Below are 24,746 nucleotides of genomic sequence, written 5' to 3'. Positions count from 1 at the left end.
ATCGACAATTCCATCTTTATCAGAGATGTACCGAATAGCCAAAAAACCGATAGACCGGGCGAATATACGGCTCACCGAATAGTTGAGCTAAGTATTCGGCCGAATATTTATTTTTAAAATTTATACAATTGCGGACTTGTCAAATTTTTCAAATGATTATTCCGGATTTTCTTGGTATATCCAGGTTTGCCCATAAACCCAATGAAGAATTCGGGATAAGTCAAATCTTGACGGAATTCCTAGAAAGCTTAAAGCTTCCCGAACAATTCCCAAAAATGGACATAAATCCCCCGGATGTTTTCCAATGCACCTGGATGGGACAGCCGGAGGATTGTTTGTAATAGGGTTAAATATACGTGATTACCCTTAAATTACAAATAAATCTGTTCAAATACCATTTTATTTTCCAATTTTTTGTTGGCGAACACAAACAAAGTCGAGTGACTAGCAAACTGATGAACTTTTACTCAGTTGTCGCCTCCATGCAACGAACTCCATGCAACGAGCCGCAGCCCGTGGTCTAGAGGATAGCTTCCAATTCTTCTAAGCCAGCGGGCATGACATCGAATCCCGGTCACGGCATACATAGTACACTTTTTAGTGGACTGGTGGTTTTAGCATTTGTAAGATGCGAGTCATCATATTCTCGAAAAATGTACGCTTAAAGTTAGAAAAAGGAATCTCTTCGAGGAAACATCAAGTTTCATTGAGATCCGGTATGTGTTTGTGTTCGTTTTAACTCGCTGAGTGCCAATTTTCGTGACGTCTGAGTAGTCGTCACTCGGGATAACTGAGTCGTTTTAGATCAAGCGACGGCTGCATCATATAAAAGGCAATGTAACTGAGTAAATTAAGCGAGTACGGTTAAATTGGGTTTGGACTTTCTATTGTTTGGACCACGGATACAGGTGCTCTAAAAGCACCTTTATCCGAGGTCTATTCTTGAGTCTAATTTATACAAGAATTGAACCAACAAATTGAGATTCCATTCAATTTACTGTCAAACAGTTCTACTACGTCAAATTGGGTCCAAATCTCATCAGTTTTGGATCAATTCTTGAACCGGTTCTAAAATAAGTTGATATGAAGCTGGTATAATAGACCACCCAGACCCAAATTCCAACCAAAGCCCCCGTTTCGCTTTTGGGGGTTCAACTGTTTGGACCACGGTTACAGGTGATCTAAGGAGGGTCACGGGTTTGTAGTATTTTTTAAAAGTACGTGAACTTTATTTGGATTTTTGATTTCTATTTTTCATTTTACTTTTTGAACTTGATGTCGAGTCAGGTCCTGAAATGTTCATACAGAGTTTTTCATATTAGGTATTCCTGATATTCGGGCTTCTTCGGGCTTCTCAATAATAACAATATTATTAACATTAAAATTGGCATGGCAATTTTCGTCTTTTTCTAGAACGAGATATGAGATATTTCTCGTCGAGCATCAAAAAAAGGATTAGGAGAATACTGCTTGGAAAAATGATCATCCGAATTGAAACTTCAACAGATAAAAAGTTAAAATACTTTCGTGTGTTTATTGGAAGAAATTTTGTACAATTCAAAAACTATTCGATCACAATTACCCTCCCGAATGAATATCGATTGAAAGCAGCCCAAAACTGTTCTACCTACTTATTTTTTTTTTGTTAATAAATTTCCAAAACTGATAAATTTTGATGCCACATCGGAATCTCGTTAAAATGTGGTTAAAAATCTATTTTTTTAAACCTAAAATATTATCACTGTATCAGGAACTTTGCTACCAACGCAAACATCCACGTCGTTAGAATTATGTTGATGGAAGCTCTACCGGTGTCACCGGAGTTTTTTCTGCTTGTCGTTGGCTAAAATGTTTCAATAAAAAATTTAACTTTATCGAATTAAACATTATTGCACAATCTTTGAACATTTACCGTAGTAAAGTTGGCACACGGTGTCTCTTTTCGGACAAATTTGAACAAGGATTCCACCAAGTTTGCCGGTGTAGATTCCCGGCAGTCTTCCAGCACTCGAACAAAGCAGTTTTTCAGGTTATCCATATCGCTGTGAATTTGAAAAAAAATCATTATTTGGGATACTGAACTTTTTTTTTGATAAATTTAAGCTTACTCGCACTGTCGTTTGCCCATGACCAGTTTGGGGATGCCTTGGGGTGGTTGATCTCCGCCGGTTTCATCCAAATATCCTCGCAGGGTTGTGTTGAAACAATCGATCAACGGTTGTTTCTGTTCCTGGAAGCACTCTGGTCCTTCCTCGGCGATGAAAACTGCAAAACAATGTCGTTAGTCTTCTACCCTTTTCGTCCAAAATATTTAGATTTGAACTTTCGTTTTAGTTCCGATATCTTTTGAGGAAAAATTTTGGAGACTGATTCTAAATTTGGATGCCTGATTCCAATGTTTTCTGTAAGTTTTTGTGACACGACAGGCTTGCGACAGGCAGCGAATTAGGCTTGAAGAATAATTTTATATTCCCAAAACAAACTCGGGATAGGTCAATATTTTTCCCGAATTTGAATTTGTTCACTCACTCAATATGTTACAATACTTTATGAAGTATAAATGACCTTCCTTAGCTAAACCTGTGTTAACTTACGTGCAATTTGATCTCCATCCTTGTGGCAAACGAAGTTCAGCAGCCCATGCACGATATTGACCATAATTCGTTTGCTGTCCTTCTCATCATCATCCAGACACACATCGATATCGTTCGAGTAAGTGTTGATGCATTCGATGGCTGCCGACCGCCTTCGGCAGTATCTACGATAAGAAAATTGAAAATTTTAAAGGTACAATTGAATTATCCAAACGTATAAAAAATACTCACTTGTTGAATACTGTATCCAAATCCCCAGTCGGCTTCGCCTTCTGAATTTCGTTCTGGATGTCGCTGAAGTCGACCAGATCCTTCATACAGTCGCCGAACCGCTGGCTGGCTTGTTCGGCCTGCTCGAAGGCGGCATCGCTTCCCGCAACCTTGGAGCATTTGTCCTTGACGATGCGCTGAATGTCCTCCATGCTGGGCAGGGTCATGTTGGCGAATTCCGCCGGAATGAAGCCCTCCGGCAGGTGTTCCTTCAGCTTTTCGATGTCCAGCTCCTTGAGATCTTTAAGGTCGGTGGGTAGCTCATTGCCAGTGTTGGCGGCGACGAATACTGGGAAGATACAAAGCAAAAAACAGTCATGTAAGCTTAAATTAACATTATAATCGATGTGAAGTTCATCTTATTTCCTTTCGGGATGACATCGTCGATATTTGGTATGTAATGAGGTATGTAATTTTATTTTTTTTGCAGTATATGTCCTTTAAAATTAGGTGATTTTTTAATATCGGCAAATACAAATAAAATACAAATATGTACAAACATTGTGTTTTAGAGTTCAAAATTTTCTAAATAATTTCGTATTTCGACGCACCAGCTGAAACGATGATGTCCAGGCTCGGATCGTAGTGGTTTAGCAACAGATCTGATTAGAGCATCGTCTTGAGTTTCTCGACATCTTGTTGGCATTCTTGAGACCAGATGAACTTGGCGTCCTTCTTCAATAGTACATCAAGAGGGCGCCTAAGTTACAAACTTTCCGTAGAAATTTACCACACCAAGAAAGGAGCGGAGCGAGGAAACGTCTCTTGATGCTGGCATTCTGGCGATGGTTTCAGCCGGTTGAAGAGTGCTCGGAGTCGTTTGTGATGGTCGGATTCGGTCTTACTGAAAATGATGATGTTGTCCAGAACCGTTTCAACGCCTTCGAGATTCGCTATCATTCCGCTCATCAGCTGCTGGAATGCACCGGGAGCGAATTTCACACCAGGAGCTAGTCTGTTGAACAGGTACAGTTCTCAGTGGGTGTTGATTATGAGCAGCTTCTTTGATTCGTCGTTCACTTTGACTTGGAGATAAGCATCGGACAAATCAATGATGCTAAAAACCTTAGATCCATTCAATTTGGTAAAGATACCGTCCGGCACAGGAAGATGATGCTTGTGCGACTCCAATTCTTCTTCAACCTTCGGTATGGACATCAATGGAACAGGTCGTTTGAGTTTGAAAACCGATCGTGCGCATGGCTTCAAAAACAACTTGATTCGAGTTTTCGTACAACGTATGAGTGAGTTGGCAAACACCTTGGGAAACGATCGGATCGGTTTGGAATGGTCTGCTTGAATTTTGTGGCAGATCGATGACAATGGTAGAAACCTCAGTCCGAACAGCTCAATCCAATTTAGGAAACAAATATTGAGAGACGGTTGATTGATGACATAACACGTTCCAAACTTGGTTTGGTTGCCCATGGTGACGTCGCATTGTATTTCGCCTACAAACTGCAGAGGTTTGCTAGATACTGATTTGGGTGTAGAGGTGGAGATCCCAGCTTCTTTTGTGTTGGCTTTGGAATGAATTTGCGTCGTAGTCCGCTGCTGATGTGGTTGACAGCGAACTTCCCGTCGATAGATTTTTTCTTGCTGTGCTGTTTCGCTGAGAGACAGTTACAGTATTCCTCTTTGTGTCCAGTCTTCGCACAGGATTTGCAAAGATGCTTGGTAAAAGGGCATTCTCGGACGAAATGCATACCTCCACATTGCGAACACGGTGTCTTGGGTGAAGTTGATTGTTGCTTTCCTTTCTTCGGGGGTTGATTGTACGGTCGAAGTTGAGCTCTCCTCTGCACGATTCAAGGCCCGATCTCTCCTCTAGCGACTGGAGATCTGACCTCTCCTCGTAATGTCTCGAGGTGACCACTTATACCCCTCCTCTTGATGAGGGGTATAAGCCCTGACTCGAGACCCGACCTCTTATCGTAAAGACTCGAGGTTGACCACACAAATCTCTCCTCCTGAAGATTCGAGGCTTGACCTCTCCTCCAACGACTCGAAGCTCGACCTCTTATCTCCAGGATTCAAGGTTTGGCACCTTTGTGCCCGTCGTGTGCCACAGCACACGCGCGGGACTTAACGCAACTACTCGAATGATTCCTGACAAAGACGTCATCCGAATACGATTCGAATGGCTCACTTCGGTCATCCTTGTAGCTTCAAACCGTGGGGTCGGACGCACACTACTCGATAGCCCCCCGTCGATGGGATCTGTCTATCCCGACCGTTGCACTATGGGGCAGTTCCATACAAGGAGGCGGCAAAAAGTATGATTAGGTGTTTTGAACTATTTTGTTATTTTTGAAAATTTTGTATGAAAATGACCATTTTAACTAACTTAAAATAAATTCTATCAAGAATTATGCATAAATAACTTTTAAAGTACGATGCTTGGTGTTATTTTTGACCCTACTTTTTATTTCTTTTGAAAACCGGGTTTTGGACTTATTGATCATTAAATGATAAATAACATTAAGACATTTCAAGAAACTCAAGAGAAAAATGTGTGAAATGATTGATCAATCATAAGAAACATTTTTTTTTTGACAAACCAACATCAACTTTGTTGAATTTTTACACATTAATGGGTAAAAATTACCCATTTGCATGATATTTTCAGCTTAATTTGACTATAACTCAGAAAACGGTGCTTTAAGGTGCCTGGAATCTCTTTCATTGTATTTTTAGGACTTTAAAATAGATCTTGATAGTGAAAAGAGTATAAGGTATTTCCCGACTTGTCAACAGAACAGCTGATTTCTCATGTTTACAATTTTCGGCAGCTGGTGGTAGGGTAAAAATAACAACAACACTACGCATGTTCAATGGTCGGATAGTAACGAAACCAAATTGGCGATGCAAAAGTAATGGTTATGCAAAATTCTTAATTTTTTAAACTACCTTAAACTAAATAATTGTAGACATGAAATACTTTGAAGGTAATGTTGATGTTATGTAATGTTAATTTGAAAAAAATAATTTCTTTTGAAGAAATAATTGAACAGTGCTAATCACCCAAGTTCAAAATGGCGACCAGTAGGTGTTTACCTTTTTCAAAACAAAAACAAAAAGCTACCCTACCACCATCTGTCTCAGGAAATGCTCTATGGGGAAATGCGGGGATTTTTTTTGGCGAGGCTTTAAAGTTTTTTACTTTTGAAAAAAATAATTATTTACTCATTTTTATTATGGATCAATTTAGTGTGTAAAAATTTTAAATGGTTCAAATGATAGCTTTTAATATAAGCTTTCATATGGTATACTTTGAATTTAAGAAAAAATGTTTTCCATAGAAATATATGTGATTTAAATTCTTTTCTTCATCAGATAAATTTTTCAATTTTTCAAAGTCTGATGTCTGTGGTGCGTTCAGTATTCAAGATATTGAGTTGAAAAACTGGGAATATCTTAGTTAAATATTAAGTTATTAAATAGTAAAAATAAAAAAGCGATCCGATAATGTTCAGTTTTTGACTTTTTGCCGCCTCAAACCCCATAGTGCGTTGTCCGGTCTTTTTTATCCCTTTGGCTGACAACCCTAGGATTTTCGGCCCGCGGCTTTTCTGCCCGTCGTATGCCAGATCGAGAGCAGCTTGTCTTGTCCCCGCATCGCCCAGCTGGGCTCCATCCTGAAGAAAGAAGTCCTCATATTTGGATACCAACGATCAAACGTCAGGCCGTTTTTCGGATCGTAACAGAACTCTCGAATATTGGACGACAGAGACTCGATAACCAATTCGAGGTTGTTGGTTTGATGGTTGGGGGCTGCTTGATTGGTAAACCTTTCCATGACCGCCTTTAACCTCGCTTCCTGTTCCACCATCAGCCGATTCTGGTCCATAATCATTTTGAAAATGTCCCGCATTTGGTTGGAACTTCCTTGGGATAACAATTGATAACAGTTCAAATAAGTCTTTAGTTTTTGACAATCGGGCAAAGAATGATTCATTTCCAATAATTTTCAAACGACACTAATTTCCATGTTACTGCGATCAGGCTGTTTAACAATTATAAAACAAATCTTATAAATCAACAATATTTTTATCTTACTAAAAATAGACTTTTTCAATCAAGTTCATTCGATTAAAGTTTAAATTATAGTTCCAGATTTTTTTCTCAGATTATCATTGGAATTTAAGCCTTACATTTCTTCTCGGATGCCTTCAGCGCTGCTCGCTACTACAGCTCTTCTCTGTGTTTTCTTCACAAAAGCCAAGAGAGCGAGCTTGACGAAGCCCTTTTTGATGACTGTTGGGATACCATCAAGACAGTTCGAATTTTTCAGGAGAGAAAGCGCCGCCTGGAGGATGAGGAGGAGCTCGAGGAGCTGAAGCAGCTGCATCGTTCCCAATACACGTGGAAAAATCAATCAGAAACTCAACGCACTCCGCAAAGGCTTCGTGCCGCAAGCCGAAATGTGCCGGGATAAGGACGGGGGCATCCTGACGGACAATCATGAGGTGATCAAAAGGTGGAATTGACAAATTGATGAACACCCGAACGGCGCACATGCAGGAGATCAAGACGGTACATCGCCGACATATCAACGACGTAGAGGAGCCACCCCCAACGATGAATGATGCTATTCGCCAGCTGGATGGTAACTAGTCGGCTGGGAAGGATGACATCGTAGCTGAACTCATCAAAATGGGGCCCGGACAAGTTGGCCGAATGCCTAAACCGGTTGATGGTCCGGACCTGGGACACAGAACAGCTACCGGAGGAGTGGAAGAAGGGGATAATATACCCCATCTTCAAAAAGGGCGACAAATTGAACTGTTAGAACTACCGAGCGATCACTGTCCTAAATGCTGCCTACAAAGTGCTGTCCCGAAGCCTACTCCGTCGCCTAACGCTACAAGTAAACAGATTCGTGGGAAGTCCTTGGGCCGGCTTCATGGAGGAACGGTCTACGGCGGACCAGATCTTTACATTATGGCAAATCCTCCAAAATTGCCGTGAACACCAAGTCCCTACGTTCCATCTATTCATCGACTTCAAATCCGCATACGACACGATCGACCGTAACGAGCTATGGAAAATCATGGACAACAACGGCTTTTCCGCGAAGTTGACCAGACTGATCAAGGCGACGGTGGATGGAACGCAGTGCTGTGTGCGAATTTCAGGTGAATTGTCGAGGTCATTCGAATCACGCAGGGGGCTTCGACAAGGCGATGGTCTTTCCTGCATGATGTTCAACGTGGCGCTCGAAGGTCTTATTCGACGAGTGGTGTGCGAAATGCGTGGCACGATTTTCAACAGATCTAGTCAACTTATCTGCTTCCCCGATGACATTGATATAGTCGGCAGATCATCTGCGGCGGTGGAGGAGATCTACCGCAAACAGAAACGCGAAGCAGATATGATTGGGTTGATGATTTATACGTCCAAGACGAAGTATATGCTGGCCTGCGAATCCGAATCCGCTTGTCTAGGGATAACAAGGTCACGATCGACGGCGACGTTCTGGAGATAGTCGAAGACTTTGTCTATCTCGGCTCACTGGTGACCGTAGATAATGACACTAGCCGTGAGATCCGGCGGCGAGTTATCAGTGGAAGTCGTGCCTACTCTGGACTCCACAAGCGACTGTGGTCGAGAAGACTAAGCCCTCGCACGAAGTGTAACCTATACCTGACGCTCATTAAACTTGTTGTTCTCTACGAGACATGGATATTGCTCGAGGAGGACCTGCGTACACTCGGAGTATTCGAGTGACTCAGTATCCAGAACAGGGGTTCACCACGAATCCAGTAAGAATGAGACGATCAGGGGCGCAATGAGCGAGGTGAATAGACCAAGTGGAGCGTGATCTGGCGAATGTAGGAGGTCCGAGAAATTGGAGAACGGTTGCCATGGACCGAATGAATTTTTGGAATTATGTTCGTCAAGTTATGTTGTGAGACGGAATACTATGGAAATAAATAAACAAACAACTACTCAGCACCGGATCCTCCGTGACGTAATGAAGCCGGGCAAAATCGACCATTGTCATCTGTAAAAAGCTATTTTTTTCGCTTTTGGGGCTTTAGGATCCTAAAGGAACATCCCATGTTATACATTTTAAAGGAAAAAAAAATCCCAGCTTCGCGATGTGGTACTGAAGATGACCTAAAAATGGCGCTGATAGGGTCTAGGACGATATTTACGGAAGAAGTGCAAACGAGCAACGTCGGTGGCATTCGCAACTGACTAAATATATTGAGGTCGTGGGAGGGAATTTCGATCCAATCTTGATTTTTTTTTCTTCGTTTGATGTTGTTGCCAAGGTTGCATAAAATGTTGCTTGTTATTCAGGTTTTTCGATTTGATTAACTCCTAAGCAGGGTTTACGATTTTGAAGCCTTTTTAAAAAGTGTATTTAGTATTTTTTACATTATTTCATTCAAAAAATTGTTTTGTAAAAATGTTAACGCTCAGCGTGTTTCTTCAAAGGTTACAAGGTTAACATCTCCATCGAACGCGTAGCCACGCGTAGCCAATTAGAATCTTTTAACCTATCGTTAAACCACAAAGTTCAACGTGTGTTATCTGGATTCCCTGTCTACCAGGTACCTACTTACATTAGCATTGAACCTACAATTTCCGAACCCCCAATCAGTCAGAAATCCTCTAATTTCCAGCAGACTTCCAGGGAGCTTACCTCTAGTTTTATCAATGACGTACCGCTTCAAAAACCTGAAGTAGGTACACACAAGGTTGAGTAACTCCCGAATGCGAACTTTAGCCCGCCGCGCAGCGCTTATCTATCGAATGGAATCTCTTAATGTTTGATAAGCCATCATTTTCCATTTGATAGCCATGTGAAGCGTAGCTTTATGAAAGGGAATCATTCACCCACCACGGCACAAAATTTGAACTGATTTCCACGAAATTCAAGGGATGAGAGTTTGAACTGGAGGTTTTTGTTCAACTGAAACGTTCGAATTCGGTCACAACTAAGTTAGGTACACTACGATTTACCAATCGAACTTCGAATCACTCGGTAATTAGAATGTAATTAGAACATAGAACAGCACAACAAAGGGACATCAACGAACTTCTGCTTGAAGCTAGAGTTAGAGAGCCTGCCCGTGAATGACACTTACCTAGTAGGGATAGTGCGAATAGAAGCAACGATTTGAGTAACAGTCCCATCATTCCGTTGTAGCAGATGATTTTCCTTGCTCCGAAAGGTGATGTTGGTGACTTAAGCCGAATATGATCCTAAAACGTTCGCTTCGCGCCGGCAACTGACTAGGTTTTGGGTGAATGATGCTTCAAATTTTCGCTTCCAACAAACCAATCGCTCCCGAAACGTTGCTGCTGCTGGCTGGTTGCTGTTTACAGCTCGCTCTTGGCTCTCCGGGATTTTTTTTTTTGCTTTCTTTGAAGAGTCAGTTAGGCTGAAGCTTGCCTCTCTACTTCGTTGTGATTAGGTGGGTAGTAGTACGGCGAAGGAAGAATTCCAGTGCACATTAGTATATTTGTTATCACAAATGAATGAGCTTGCGTCGGATTAGTTTCCTTTATCTGTCACCTGGGAAGAGATTTGAGAGAATGTATAAATTCAACGAATGTATGCGCACGGTTTTTCGAAGTATGGTGAAGAGCTTCTAATGAATGAAGGTTTGATTCACAAAACTGAAATATAAGAAAAAATATTTTACAATACTAAAGAATATACATCCCCCTTATATCCCTTTGGCTCCAAGGGCTTCACATACTAAGAACTCAGTACCGTATGATGGAGTGAATCGGGTCAGAAAATTTTTATAATTCGAGTATCAGGTAATTAACACAAATTTTATTTGAAGCTGATCTCAGAAGATTCTCGCTGGAAAATTCTTGGATAATTTTTAGCACCTAGAGTTAGGCACCACCATGAACATTTCATCATTTTCTACTGTTTTCTTCTTTTTGAACCTTTTTATGTTAAAATTTCTATCAGTATTTGAGAAAACGATCTTCGGAATCGTAATCGGATTCAAAATAATCGTTATTCAAAACCGGGCGGGCTGAATGCGCTTACCAAAGATTTGAGCTATATTACTGTTTCACTAGCATTGAAAAAAATAAAAGAAAAGAAACTGTCAATAAGCTTAAATTTTGGAGAATTTTCAGGTATCACAAATTGTTTTGCATAAAACCTAGTAAACCCAAACAAAGTTAAATTTCTACCGAAAACACATTCCAGCGTGACGTGACGACTTTTTGACAGGTTTTTGTCATAAATTGTCATAAATTTTCATTTTTATAGCATAAGAAGCCCAACTAACTTTAGATATTCGTTAAGATTATCTAATTCCCAACAATTAAAATCCAATAAGCTATTTTGGTCTTTTCTCGACTTGCGGTTTCGAAGTTATCCAAGAAAACCAGCGTGACGTGACGACGGGCGAGAAAATGACTTCAAAAAAATCTTATAAGCCAAAAATGTGTTTTCTCACAAACTTGTCTAACACCTACCTAACCTACCTAAGGGTCCTGCGCCGATTGACCGACGCATAGGGCTGAGATAAAAGATCTCCACTGCTGGCGATCCGGAGCCAGCGACTTCACTTGCTGCCAGCCAAGGTTCTCGTCAACTGTGCGGATTTCAGGGGCTAGACTTCGCCGCCACGAGCTTTTGGGCCTGCCTCTTCTTCGATGCCCTCCTGGATTCCAGTCAAGCGCCTCTCTGCAAATCTCGTTTTCATCTCTTCATCTCGGTTTCTAGCGCCTTTTGATGACACCGGCGATGAGATTCAACGTTTGAGATCCAGTTGCCAGGCCACCAAGCGCGGATGATGTTCCGCAGACAGCGATTCACAAAAACTTGCAGTTTTCGCGTCGTCACCGCATATGTGCACCAAGTTTCACACCCGTACAGCAATACGGATTTGACGTTTGAGTTGAAGATTCGGATCTTAGTTCGTAGAAAGATCTGGCGTGAGCGCCAGATGTTTCGGAGACTCGCAAACGCAAATCGGGCTTTTCTGATCCGGGTTTCGATGTCCTTCTTGGTACCACCATCAGGCGTAATCTGGCTACCAAGATACTGGAAGCAATCCACTGTCTCAACCTGTTGTCCAGCTACCACGAAATTGGAACGATTTTCTGTGTTGATTTCCATCGACTTGGTCTTTCCGACATTGATTCTGAGACCTGCTGCTTTGGAGCTTTCGGTGAGGTCGTCGAGTTTGCTCTGCATGTCTTGTTGTGTTTGGGCGAGCAAAACAATATCGTCTGCCAGGTCAAGGTCGTTCAGTTGCTCCATGGTTGAAGGATTCCACGGCAATCCTCGGTTTGGTCTACAGTCAATCGATCCAGTCAAGATCTCATCCATTACGATGAGAAAAAGCAGCGGTGACAAAATACATCCTTGTCTCACTCCAGCAGTTACCGGGATTGGTTCGGACAAGATACCGTCGTGCAAGACCTTGCACGAAAATGCCTCGTACTGTGCTTCGATGAGATGGACTAGTTTCTCTGGGACCCCTCGTCGTCTGAGAGCAGCCCAGTTGATTTGTTCCAGTATTATTCGTAGCGTTGTGATGTGGTCCACACATGATCGTCCGGATCGGAATCCAGCTTGTTGCCGTCGGAGTGTAGCGTCGATTTTCTCCTGGATCCTGTTCAGGATCACTTTGCAGAGTACTTTGAGGGTTGTACAGATCAAAGTTATGCCACGCCAGTTACCGCACTCTGTTAGGTCTCCTTTCTTCGGGACCTTCACGGGGATACCCTGCATCCAGTCAGCCGGGAATGTTGCAGTATCCCAAATGTCAGCGAAAAGACGGTGCAACATTTGTGCTGACAAGGTAGGGTTGGCTTTGAGCATTTCAGCAGGAATGCAATCGATTCCAGGCGCTTTGTTGGATTTCATGTCCTTGATTGCCGCTTCTATTTCAGTCAGCGAGGGCGCTTCCGAGTTGACGCCATTTATGCGACTTACTGTGGGCGCCTCGAGCTGCGGGTTCTGTTGGCCATTGCTATTTGTAACTCGGAAAAGTTGTTCAAAATGCTCAGTCCAACGATTGAGCTGATCTGTTCGATCTGTCAGCAGCTGACCTGCTCGGTCTTTCAGAGGCATTCTTGCATTAGTCCTTGCACCACTAAGGCGGCGAGAAATATCATATAATAATCGGATATCTCCAATGGCGGCGGCTCTTTCTCCTTCTTCGGCTAGGGCATAGGTCGGCAACCTGCGGCTCGCGAGCCGCATGTGGCTCTTTGGATGTATAACTGCGGCTCTTTAGCTCAATGTGTGAAAATTTTGAAAATCCTCGAAATTTTCTGGACGTAACATAAGTTCCTTCATTTGGAAGCCTGGAGAAATTTTTATTCGCTGGCACGGGAAGTTTATCGTTGAATTTCATTTTCTGAAATAAAAACCGAGCATTTTTTAATCGTCAAATAAAGCCTTCACTATTAAGATTATGAAATTGAGTTTGTTTTTCTTGAATTGAATATTTTAAAAGTTTGTTAAAAAATATTTTTGTAAACCGGGAACTGAGTGTTGGTTTAGTTTTAGAATTTCATATATAATATGAATAATTTTAGGTATTTATTCGAAGGAGAAACTCTATTTGGTAAAGAAGCATTTTCGTCCATAAACTTTAATATATCTTCTAACAACTTTTACGTCTTTTTTTTTAATTCTCAACCTAATTTCTAATTTTGCAATTATTTTTAAAACGTCATGGCTGTTTAAGTTTTTTTTAGAATTTAGGTTTTAGTTTGTTCTATGATCAAAATAACGTCAAAAAACTAAAATTTGAGTTTAAAAAATCGGTTCACTGAAAAATGAAATTCAGCGAAGCAAAGTCAAAGTTATGTTAAGTTAAGCAAAGCTAAAGAAGATGTCTATTATTATGTAAGATTTATTTTTGTTATGGAAGATCCGAGATAGCAATCAAAACTTTCATTGGACCGCGGCATATTTCCACATCATTGGTTGAATCTATTCTTGGCGATTCCAAAAATCCAAGATAGACTGAAATACAGCAAATCTTTTTTTATTAGTTGATCACCCAGGTGGTAAATCCTTTTTACGGATTGCATTCCAAGGCGCGGCGAGCCACCGCGTCCCCCCAGTTTGCTACTCTGGGTCCATGGGTGCAATTGGACGACTCATGATACTATGTACCCCTACGCCATAAAATCCACCTGGGGCCTCTGGCCATAATTCCCATCCGGACCTAGCAACGAAGGCTTTACCCATGATGGGAGACCATACTCGCGCAATGCGCTCCACGGCAAATACTCGTTTTATTCGTACTACACCAGCAATTTACGTCCACTCTTTGTCACGATTCACGACTTACGGGTTGGCAGTCCGTTCGCCGCTACTCGTGACTCGAGTCCCACACATTCGGTCTCTTGTCACAATTTGAGCCGTCTTGGCCCGTCTCTCCTCGTGACTCAAGACCTCCTCACATTCCTCCTCTTGACACGAATTGAGGCGTCTATACCCACCTCTCCTCGTGTCTCGAGAGCCCTCGATCGTTCCGTCTCTTGACCCAATTCGAGACGAGAACAACTCGCCTCTCCTCGGGTCTGGAGATAACCACACATATCCTTTTTCTCCATCTCGACTCTTCGAGACCCAACCTGAGGCCCATCCACTGGGCGCCACATGTCACGGCACAAGGCCCCTCTGTCTGTCGTGAGTCAATCGTATCCGCGAATTGGGGCTAGGAACCTCCCCAAAAGGCAGATCGATCGAAACTCGCCAAACATTTGGTCGTCCCGCATATCGGGGTCGCGACTACCCGATACACGTTACGACCCCTCCCTCTTGCAACTGAGCACTGGTACCAGGGTGCCCAGTCGCACCACGTTTTTGCCACACTCGGCACGCAGCTCGTCGCAACTGACTGTACCAAGTGTGACGTGTAGTTCTCTTGGCCGTACATCTACAGCTGGTCAATTCTGTAGACACGTTTCCACTCTGCACCACGGGGAGGTGGAACTACGTCGCAGAGCTAGAGCAAGAATTAAAAGTACAGACCCCGTTCAATTTTGGCAACATCCGAGCAAAAACCGTTCGATTTTGGCAACATCCAAAAAAGACAGGTTTTTTATAACTTTTTTATTTTTTATTTTCATTTCAAATTAATAAAAATTAATGTAAAACGTAATCTTACCATGAAATTTTTCAATTTGGCTTATTAATAATAGTTTTAAACTTGAAAAACACGATTTTTTCCATGTTTAACTGCTAAAAACTAATATAATTGAGCCAAATTGAAAAATTTTATGCTTATATAAGGTTTTACATAAATTTTGAATAATTTGAAATAAAAATTTGAAATAAAAAAGTGCCATAAAAATCCGTTCGATTTCGACAACATTAGATTTTGGCAACATAAAATTTACGGGCGTGTTGCCAAAAACGAACGGGGTCTGTATTTTAAAAATATCTTTTTGACTGTTTGAAATATTTGAAGTTGTTTTGTTTTGAAATATCGAAAAATTAGAATGCATTATTCACACAAAGAATATCATTGAAAATGGTTAACATTTTCGGCCAGGGAATCGCCAAAAAACTCTTATAATGTTTAATATTACGAATTCGCAAGTGAAAACTAAGAATTCATTCAACAAATTAAAAATCTGTTTGAAAAAATCAAATAGATCATATTCCAAATCACTAATTTGGATAACAATATAATAATATAAATATAATATAAAATATGAATTTGTGGTTAGAATTTAAAGAAACTTTAGAAGGACCAATCTGAATCCATGATATATTTCAGGCTCAGAGGTTTAGAGATTATTTTTAAGTTAAAATTTTATCAGAAATCAAAATGAGAACTAGAGAGCTGGATCGGAATGCTTGTAATGAAAATAAATTAAAAGAAATTTTATAACCACATTTTATAGACCACATCTCGCGACCGATTGTTAAATTTTGTCAAATTTTGTCTATTTTTTTTAATCTGTAAAATGAGCATTTATGAATTAAAATTTGGTGGTTTAGTTATTCTTAGGCCCGGAAAATATTTTTCTATTTAAAATGATAAATTTATGCGCATAACAAACAAATGAACCGCAATGGATTTTTACGGATGTTCAAAACCAAAAAAATGTTAAGGCTTATTTGTAGAATTTGAAGAAAAAATAATAGTGACAAACCCTCGTATAGTTTTTTTTTATATTAATTTACATTTTGTAGTATGCATTTTTATGATATAAAATTTTCAATGCTCCTTTTTAATAGTCCAACAGAACACATCAAAAGTCTATTTTTCATCTGGGAATAGGTGTTAGGAAAGAATTTCACCAAAGTTTAAAATGATAAATTTTATCAGGTCACAATGGTAAATCGCCAAAATTTCAACGTTACTAAGCTGTACCCGTTATGAAAATGAATTGATTCAATAGATAGAAAATCGCTTCCGTTTGCCAATAAAACAACGAAAATCTGTGGCGTTGTGAAAAAGGATAATAAAACTGAGTTAACATCAGGATGCAATGTATCATAGCGATCACCATTATTTGTAGTAAGGATAAAATTAATTGCGGCTCTTTGAAACTTGGACGTTTCCTTAGTTTGCATTTGTTGGCTCTTCTGTATCAAAAGGTTGCCGACCGCTGGGCTAGGGCGTTTGTCCAGGCTCTCTTGTCTCGTCTACAAGCTCGTTTAACTGCCTTTTCCAGCTACGCATATCGTAAGCGGGCGGCTGCTTTGGCTGAACCGGTACATTCCTGCTCAATTCCGACTTTCGCCTTTCTCCGATCATCGATCATCCTCCAGGTTTCATCCGACATCCATTCCACAAACTTTACCGAGAGTACCATGGCTCGTCGTGATAACGGCATTCTTGATTCTACACCACTGTTCTTCGACTGTGGATTCTAGCTGTTCAACGTTTGCCCTTTTCACCTCTGGATTCTCCAACCGGCGGACGTCGTATCGACACCCGACTTTTTCCTCGCGCCGTTGGACACGCGCAACTCTCAGTCGTATCTCGCCAAGGACGAGGTGATGGTCAGATGCAATGTCTGCGCTTCGTTTGTTGCGGACATCAAGAAGGCTCCTTCTCCATTTTCGGCTGATGCAGATGTGGTTTTCTGTTCAGCCATCTCGAGATACCCAAGTGACCTTATGTGCTGGTCGATGGGGGAAGAGCGATCCACCGATCACCATGTTATTGTTGTTGCCACAATTCTACAAACAGCTCTCCGTTTTCGCTCATCTGTCCTAGGCCATGGCGCCCCATGATGCGCTCAAAGTCCTGATTATCGGAGCCAATCTTTGCGTTGAAGTCGCCTAAGTGGATTTGAATGTCACCCTTCGGAATTCTCTCAACCACGCTGTTTAATTGACTGTAAAACTGCTCTTTCTCCTGCAAATCGGCAACGTCAGTTGGCGCATAACACTGGACCATTGTAAGGTTTCTTACCCGTGTTCTGAATCTTGCTACGATTATTCGTTCGTTTATCGGTTCCCATCTTATGAGGGCCGCATGGGCCTGCGGGCTTAATAGGAAACCAACTCCTCGTTCCCGAGTAGCGTGTTCTCCTCGTATGCCAGAGTAAAGCAGTACTTGCCCAGACTGTGTCTTGTGTTCTCCAGTGTTAGGCCAACGGACTTCGCTCAGTCCCAATATCTCTAGCTTGAGGCGGCTAAATAGCTTCTCTAGCAAGTTGAGCCAGCTTACCTGGCTGGGCAAGGGTCAAAACATTCCAAGTTCCAATTCTAGTCCGTGTTTTCATGCTAAAAGCCGTTGCCAAAGTTCCTATTCGGTTATTTCTTCTCTCAGTTTCCGTAACAATACAAAATATCAGGAGCAGTATGTTGTTAAACTCATCAGCATATTTTAAATCATGTTTTAAGCTTCCAAAAAACCTTTAGAGATTATTTTAATAAAACTTGCTCAAACATGTTTGTTTAGGGCGCATGAAATCCGGGCAACTGGGCCGGACCGGACTTTTCCAAAATTTTGTATTCAATATCTGGGTACAACCGAATAAAACCAGGCAATCTGGCAACCTTATTTTAGAGATAATTTTCATGTTTTGAAACGTGTAATGTTCAAATCAGGGTTTACTTACAGTGTATGAAACGAAATGTGCATGTTAATTTCAAAACTTCCTCCATCCGAACATTAATTTTTATGATTTCAGCTAGTAGAATTTTTTGTAGTATGTTTTACCCCTAAATTTATGCAGCACCGTTATGCTTTTCCTTTAAATACATTTTTGTCAACAAAATGTAAAATTTAATTCGAACAAAACTGAAAATTACTGCAATTGTTGCTTAATGCGTTATGACATCACAAATATATCAAAAACTATAAATTTCATTTGATTTTTGATTAAAAATAAAGTTTTTTGCAACTCCCCCCCTTTTTTTTTAGTAGGGTGAAAATAGCATGTTTTTGTAATTTTAAAAATAACTTGTGATACCAACAATTTTTCTGACTACGTAAATTTGATGTCCCTTCTACCTTAAAACTGTTGATGTACAAGCGGTATGATTATCTGTGGACATTAAGGTTTTATTACTTCTAGAAGATGAAAAATGTTGCATGATGCCCCAGTTGACGGTACTCACAAATAGAGTAAATCGGGGAATATGCACCTGCTAAGAGAATAGACTGAATATGCGGAATACATAAGCTGAAATCCCGAATGCATTGTAACATGTTCTTCGTATTCCTTTCTAGATACTACTGATATATTGTCAAAAAAAAGTATTTTTGTTAAAACTACGAAAATTTCGATTTTTACAAACGCTTCTCCAAACTTCGTTTGAAATCATTTGAAGTAAAACGCCCTAGTGTAGGCAAATATGGCTCTAAAACATTGGATCAAAACGACTCGAAAACAACGCAACGTTCACACAAGTGAAGAAATAATTTTTTCAAAGTTTATCTACACATGAAAACAAGTGGTTTTTCAACGTTTTTCATTGATAAAATGAATAATTTTGTACATTTTGGCTATATTTTCAACTGTGTCAGGGCATTTTGATCGGATGTTTAAATTTTATTAAATTTTCAGTTTTACACGAAACTGCAGTTAACAGTAGTTTTTCAATGATTGATAGTTGAAATATAATCATTGAACAACCATGAAAATCGTTTGTGATGATTTTTTAATCAATCATCTTGGTGTTAAAGCCTATTTATTTTTTACAACTGAAGTTATGAATAGCAACCATAAAACTTAATTAGTTTTTTATTTGCTATACTTAAATTATAAGATATTTATATCAAGAACACAGTTGTGGAAGAAGGATTCACTTAAAACTTTACAAATCCTCAAAATTTATCAAAATATAGTCGGACGTCGGACAGAAATCCTCCATGGGAAATCGAGCTCTGAAAGCTTAAATTCCGATAAGAACTTAAAAAAAATAGAAAAATAATTTTTTGAAAGATTTAGAAGCCATAATCCCAAGTTTCATAAGAAATTTTGACTGATCGCTAAGTTCTATTCCTGATGCAATTTTAGCTAAAATATTGTATTTTAGTTGTACTATTTTGTCTCAAAATTTGTTCAACAAAATTGAAATTAAAATCACCCGAAAAAAATATTTTCTTTCTTCTCAGATTTAAAAAGCAAATTAAACAGTCTTAACATTAACTTAATTTTATAATAAAAAAAAAAAAACAATCCAATCGGCAACATGAGAACATCAAATTATTATTTACATTATCTACATATTGGTTTTCTGCCGCTGCCGGCAAGTCTGTCCCATATGCAAAAACAACGAACCGAGAAAAACGGCTTTAAAGATTTTTATAAACTTTCGTGGATTTCTCGGTTGAAACGTTACCTTTTCTACTTCTTTCTTCACAGATATTAAGATAATTGTTGTATAATTTCGTCCAATGTGTTTTTGAATTGCAAATTGTTGATGCGGAGGAGAAAATAATGATGGGACAGCCTTGCGAGTATATTTCGCATGCGGATAAAATATACCCGCAAAGCTGTCCCATATTTGGCTTTTCTTTTGTCAGTTGATCATTTGATTCTCTCTATCTGCGCAGTATTATTCACTTTACTGGTTGTTTACTGATAAAAAATAAGTTTGAAATGATGTTTATGACATGTTTAGATAGTCAAAGATAAAGAAAGTTTATCGTAAGAATTGAGTGGGTCTAAAATAAAATGAATAATAACGTTCCATGAATAAAATAACCGATTTTCTTTTAAGAAAGACTATAAATACCTTCAAATTAAATTAATGCTGAATCAGAAACAGCAAAGTATCTTGGCTGCAAATATTTGATGAGAAAAATCAATTCAATATGACTTAAGCGTGTGCTACCAGGTACGCGTATTTTTGTTCATAGATTTTATGAAAGTCCAAGCAGCTAGTAACAGCATGACAAAAACCTAAAAAATATGGCTTTGTAGCTGACTATTTTCCTTTTTTTACAAAGAACAATTCAATAAGCTTCATGCGAAATTAAAAAAAAACAGTTCGATGAAATTTACCCATTAGGCTAAACTTAGCTTGTAAAAATTATGGAAATTGTTATTTTTAACTTTACTGTACTGTTTTATCTAGTCTAACTTTCGCAATTTCAATAAATGCTTATTTTGTCGCACACATTGTATGAATATTTGTAAAATTAACGTAATTTAGAGGAGCAATTTTGAAGCATTCTGTATAAAAAGACATATGGGACAGCTTTGCGGGTATATTTCATATGGGACAGACATGACTTGGTATTTTTTTCATATATGTTGAGAACAAAGTTATGAAAGTTTTTAGTCTAAATTGAAGAACTAACTGTATTTGAACGATTTTTGAGATAAACTGAAAAATGACGAAAATGCATATGGGACAGTCTTGCGAATAGCGGCAGTTTTGTTCATTCACAATTGCTGTTTTTTCGTTATACCACATCAATCGGTATAAAAATTTTGTTTCTGAGATAAGTTCGAATTTTTGAGTGATCATGGCCTAACTAATTCATAAATAATGATCTGCCAGGGTTAAATTTTGAGTACGTCTCAGCGATGGCTTCCGAACCAAGGCAATTGCCTACCGATTTGGTAATTATGTTGATTGCCTTTTCCAAATGTTGTATTTTGCATTCGATCCACAATTTATGATGTTTTTTTTTTTGGACCGCACCCGAAAACAATCATTTACGTTTTCTGTTTACGCATTCCACAATATAAATCGACCTTGGATAATCTAGGAAAAAAATCAATACCGATAAGATATTGTAAATATTTACTAAACAAAAACGTGTGGCTTTTTCAACACGCGTTTAGAGAACGATGAAAACGACAAGAATGAACAAAAGGTCTTCTCTGTTTCAAAATTCAATTTCATCTTGAGTCTTCATGGGTAATTTGAGGTTATTTTTCTGTCAATATTCAAGCTCTAAACCAAGCTCGAAATTGTAGTTGTTTATTTTTGGTGCTGGATCGTTTCCAAAATGTGTGACTGAATCCAGGCTCCAGTACCAAGTGTTTCATTGATGATTGTTTTCAGCTTTTTTGTGTTTGTTTTGACTTTTCACTTTTCTATAACATTCTTTTGACACGATGATTTACAGGCTGACTGGTTATGAACTAAATTTTATAATATTTGATTTATCTACTTGGCTTCCTGATTGGTTGTTTTTTTTAAGATGGTGAATTGCAAATGTGATTTTAACAACACTTAACAGGAATAAACCGTCCAAACTGATGAGTAAGCAAAAAACAAACAGCTACGTTGTGTAGAATCTTTACTCAACTCACCATAAAGTAAACAAATTTCAGCTATAAATTTGAAACTGAGGCGTTTGCGTATGGCGTTACCGGGCGTAAAAACCAACCGACGACATCACATAAGAAAAGAAAGAAACCGAAACACTAAACCAATTACCTCGGCAAGAATGCCATATTCCGATGATGGCACTTTGAAGGGATTCTCATGTGATTGACCGCGCGAGGAAAAAGAGAACCGGTAGATACGATACGGACGGTACGGTACGGGTTAAGCAAAGTTCGAACCTAGACTAGTGGCCTAGCTGAGCTAGAGCTGGAACTGAGCTGCTGGATTCTCCCCGGCAGCCGGCCGAATTAAGGAGCAGAAGAAGAAGTGACTCTCAGCAGCTTGTTCTGCATTCTCGTCGTATGAGCATTTCAACATAAGCCGGTGTAGGAAATATAGTTGATTAGTAAGAAATAAAGAAAATTAAATAAAACAATAAAATATATAAATGCCAAATGTAGTCGGAATTTACAAATAATTATTTAGTGTGCACGAGAGTTCTGAATCCATCTACTATATGTTCGAGTTCGAATCAATTTCGAACAAGAGAGTTGATTGTGCATCGAGATGGAGAGAAAGCATCGGTAGAATGACTTCGAATATTTAGTTCTCTGAGAGAACCTGAAGTCCCACCGGACTGGTAACAGGGAGTTAGAAAAGTGTTGTTGTGAAGAACGGAACGTTTTGCGAGAATTGCGGTATCGGAATTAAAAAGTATTCGATGGATAGAAATAGGGCCAGTGAAATGGTTGAGAACCTTCAGTCACGACAATGGCGTTGTCGGTAAAAGTAGAACAGCTCCCAAATGGTATGTTATTGATATTTTATTTATAAAAGAGATGATGTTTTTGATATTTTCGCGTTGGTAAGAAAAAATGAAAATGTTGTGTTCCAAGATGGCGGAAGGTAGAAATTTTGCTAGTGAAATACCTGCATGCATTTTTACCAACAGAACGATGGACAAAGAGATTTTATTCAAAAAAAAAAAGGGTTTTGCATAGTTGGGTACTTTTGAACTGACGCTGGACCGTAAAAATAGTTATTGTTGCATTAACAAATTTTTCTTCTTATATTTCATGGAGTATGTGTGCCAAAAAAAAAAAAAAAAATATTGCTGTAGAAAAGGACTTCAAAAGGGCTGGTTTTATAATTTGTTTAGTGTAAATGAAAGTCCCTGGACATAAAAATGATCGTTAAAATTGGGTTTTAGATATAAAACCAAGTTTTAGAATGGTGCGATTGCGATAAAAATAATAACCATAAAATTAAGTCAAACACAGAAAAAAAAAGAATAATCATGAAGAAAATTTTAAGATGAAAATTGTTTTAAAAAACATCTTAATTTTAATGCTTTTTACTTAATTTTAAAAGCATTTCTACTTAGCGAAAAAAAAAATGTATTAGCTGTAATATGTATGATTGAGTAAGATTAATGTCACTGTTGATGATTCAAGATTCTGAAATTATTAATTAAAGTGAAGAAAAAAAAGGAAGACCTGTGGTCAGTGAGCTATAGATCCAAATAGGTTTAGTCTATCAAATAATTAAGCAAATGAAGTCCTGTTTTGGGTGAATGACAGTCCCAAACAGGTTGAGTTTAGAAAAAGGGAAATAAAGTCCTGTTTTGGGTGAATGACAGTCCCAAACAGGTTGAGTTGAAAAAAAAAGAGAAAAAAAAATAAAGTCCTGTTTTGGGTGAATGACAGTCCCAAACAGGTTGAGTTGAAAAAAAAAAAGGAAAAAAATAAAGTCCTGTTTTGGGTGAATGACAGTCCCAATCAGGTTGAGTTTAGAAAAAAAGGAAATAAAGTCTTGTTTTGGGTGAATGACAGTCCCAAACAGGTTGAGTTCAAAAAAGAGAAAATAAAATCCTGTTTTGGGTGAATGACAGTCCCAAACAGGTTGAGTTGAAAAAAAAGTAAAAAATAAAGTCCTGTTTTGGGTGAATGACAGTCCCAAACAGGTTGAGTTAAAGAAAGAAAAAATAAAGTCTTGTTTTGGGTGAATTATAGTCCCAAAATGGTTGAGGTAAAAAAAAAAAAGGAGAAAAAAATCCTGTTTCGGGTAAATATAAAGAAGTAAAGAGTAAAGAATACGGGGCAAAACAAATAGAGAGAAATAAAGAATAACAGGTAACAATAGTTAAAAGTGAATATTGTCAAAAAAAAGAGTAATTAGTAGAGAGTCAATATTAAAGCCTGTAGAGTAAAAATTAATAGGTATGAAATAAGAAGTAAAGCGAAGAGTAAACAGTAAATTAACATTGGAGAGCCAAATTTTAAAAGTAGAAAGTAAAAAGTAAAGAATGGAGTTTCAAGACAGTAAAAAGAAAAGAGAAAAGAATATAAAGTACAAAGCAAAAATTCTATTTAAAGAATAAAAACAAATGAGTAAGATTAAAGAGTATGGGGCTAAGAGTAATCAGAAAAGAAAAGAATAATCATGAAGAAAATTTTAAGATGAAAACTGTTTACAGGTCAAAAATAAAAAAAAATGTAAACGAAAAAAAAATAATGAGAAAATATAGTGAAAGGTACAAGATATAAAATAGCACAAGAGATAAACATGTAAAAAAAAAAATGTTAAAATAAAAATTAAGAAAAGAAACACTGTTAAGAGTAAATAGCAAAATGTGAGAATTAAACCTTGGAAAGTTAAGAGTTATTCATAAAGATAGAAAAGTACAGAGCAAACAGAAAAGCGTAACGAGTATAATGTGAAGTAGAAAGATTAAAAACAGTTAAAACAACAAGTAAGAGAAAAAAAATGGATCGTAAACAAATTAAGTGAAATATATTGAGTTTAAAAAGTAAAGAGAAGAGAGTCAAAATGAAACCTACTGAGAAATTAAAAGGGTAAAGAAAGAATTGAAAAATGTACAGAATAAAGAGTAAACAGTGAAAAGTAAAGGTAATGATTAAAGGTTAAAAAATGAGCAAAGATTGAAAGGTAAGGGGACGAAGATCAAAAGTAAAGTGTTAAAGTATAAATAAAAACAAATTGGTAGAAATTTTTAAAGTGATTAGCAGAGAGTAAGAAGGAAACTTTGAAGGGTTTAGAGTAACAAGTAAAATGTGAAAAGTAAAGAGTTTAAGGGAAAGTGTTATAAGGAAAGAAGTAAACTTACAGAGCTAAGTGTTAGTGTTAAGTTATGAGTAACAAGTTATGAA

General features: G+C 38.5%; 1 protein-coding gene across 3 annotated transcripts in view; it reads right to left on the bottom strand.

Moving 5' to 3' along the window:
• Positions 1–1,501: 1,501 nt before the first annotated feature.
• Positions 1,502–24,746, bottom strand: part of LOC129754482 (27 kDa glycoprotein-like) — a 26,062-nt gene continuing 2,817 nt past the window's right edge. Inside the window, exons 1-7 of one of the 3 annotated variants that reach the window (XM_055750583.1) lie at positions 21,688–21,819; positions 9,965–10,395; positions 2,826–3,153; positions 2,595–2,758; positions 2,109–2,265; positions 1,913–2,042; positions 1,502–1,843 (exon numbers count right to left, since the gene is read on the bottom strand). In XM_055750583.1, the coding sequence (XP_055606558.1) occupies positions 1,739–1,843; positions 1,913–2,042; positions 2,109–2,265; positions 2,595–2,758; positions 2,826–3,153; positions 9,965–10,016 (936 nt within the window). In that variant the 5' untranslated portion in view covers positions 10,017–10,395; positions 21,688–21,819 and the 3' untranslated portion in view covers positions 1,502–1,738. The other 2 variants (XM_055750586.1, XM_055750585.1) reach the window with 2 other exon arrangements.

Source organism: Uranotaenia lowii, chromosome 3 (genome assembly GCF_029784155.1).
Source record: "Uranotaenia lowii strain MFRU-FL chromosome 3, ASM2978415v1, whole genome shotgun sequence".
Classification (NCBI taxonomy): domain Eukaryota; kingdom Metazoa; phylum Arthropoda; class Insecta; order Diptera; family Culicidae; genus Uranotaenia; species Uranotaenia lowii.
Note: the sequence above shows the minus strand (reverse complement) of the source record. Positions and strands in the feature narration are given on the sequence as shown.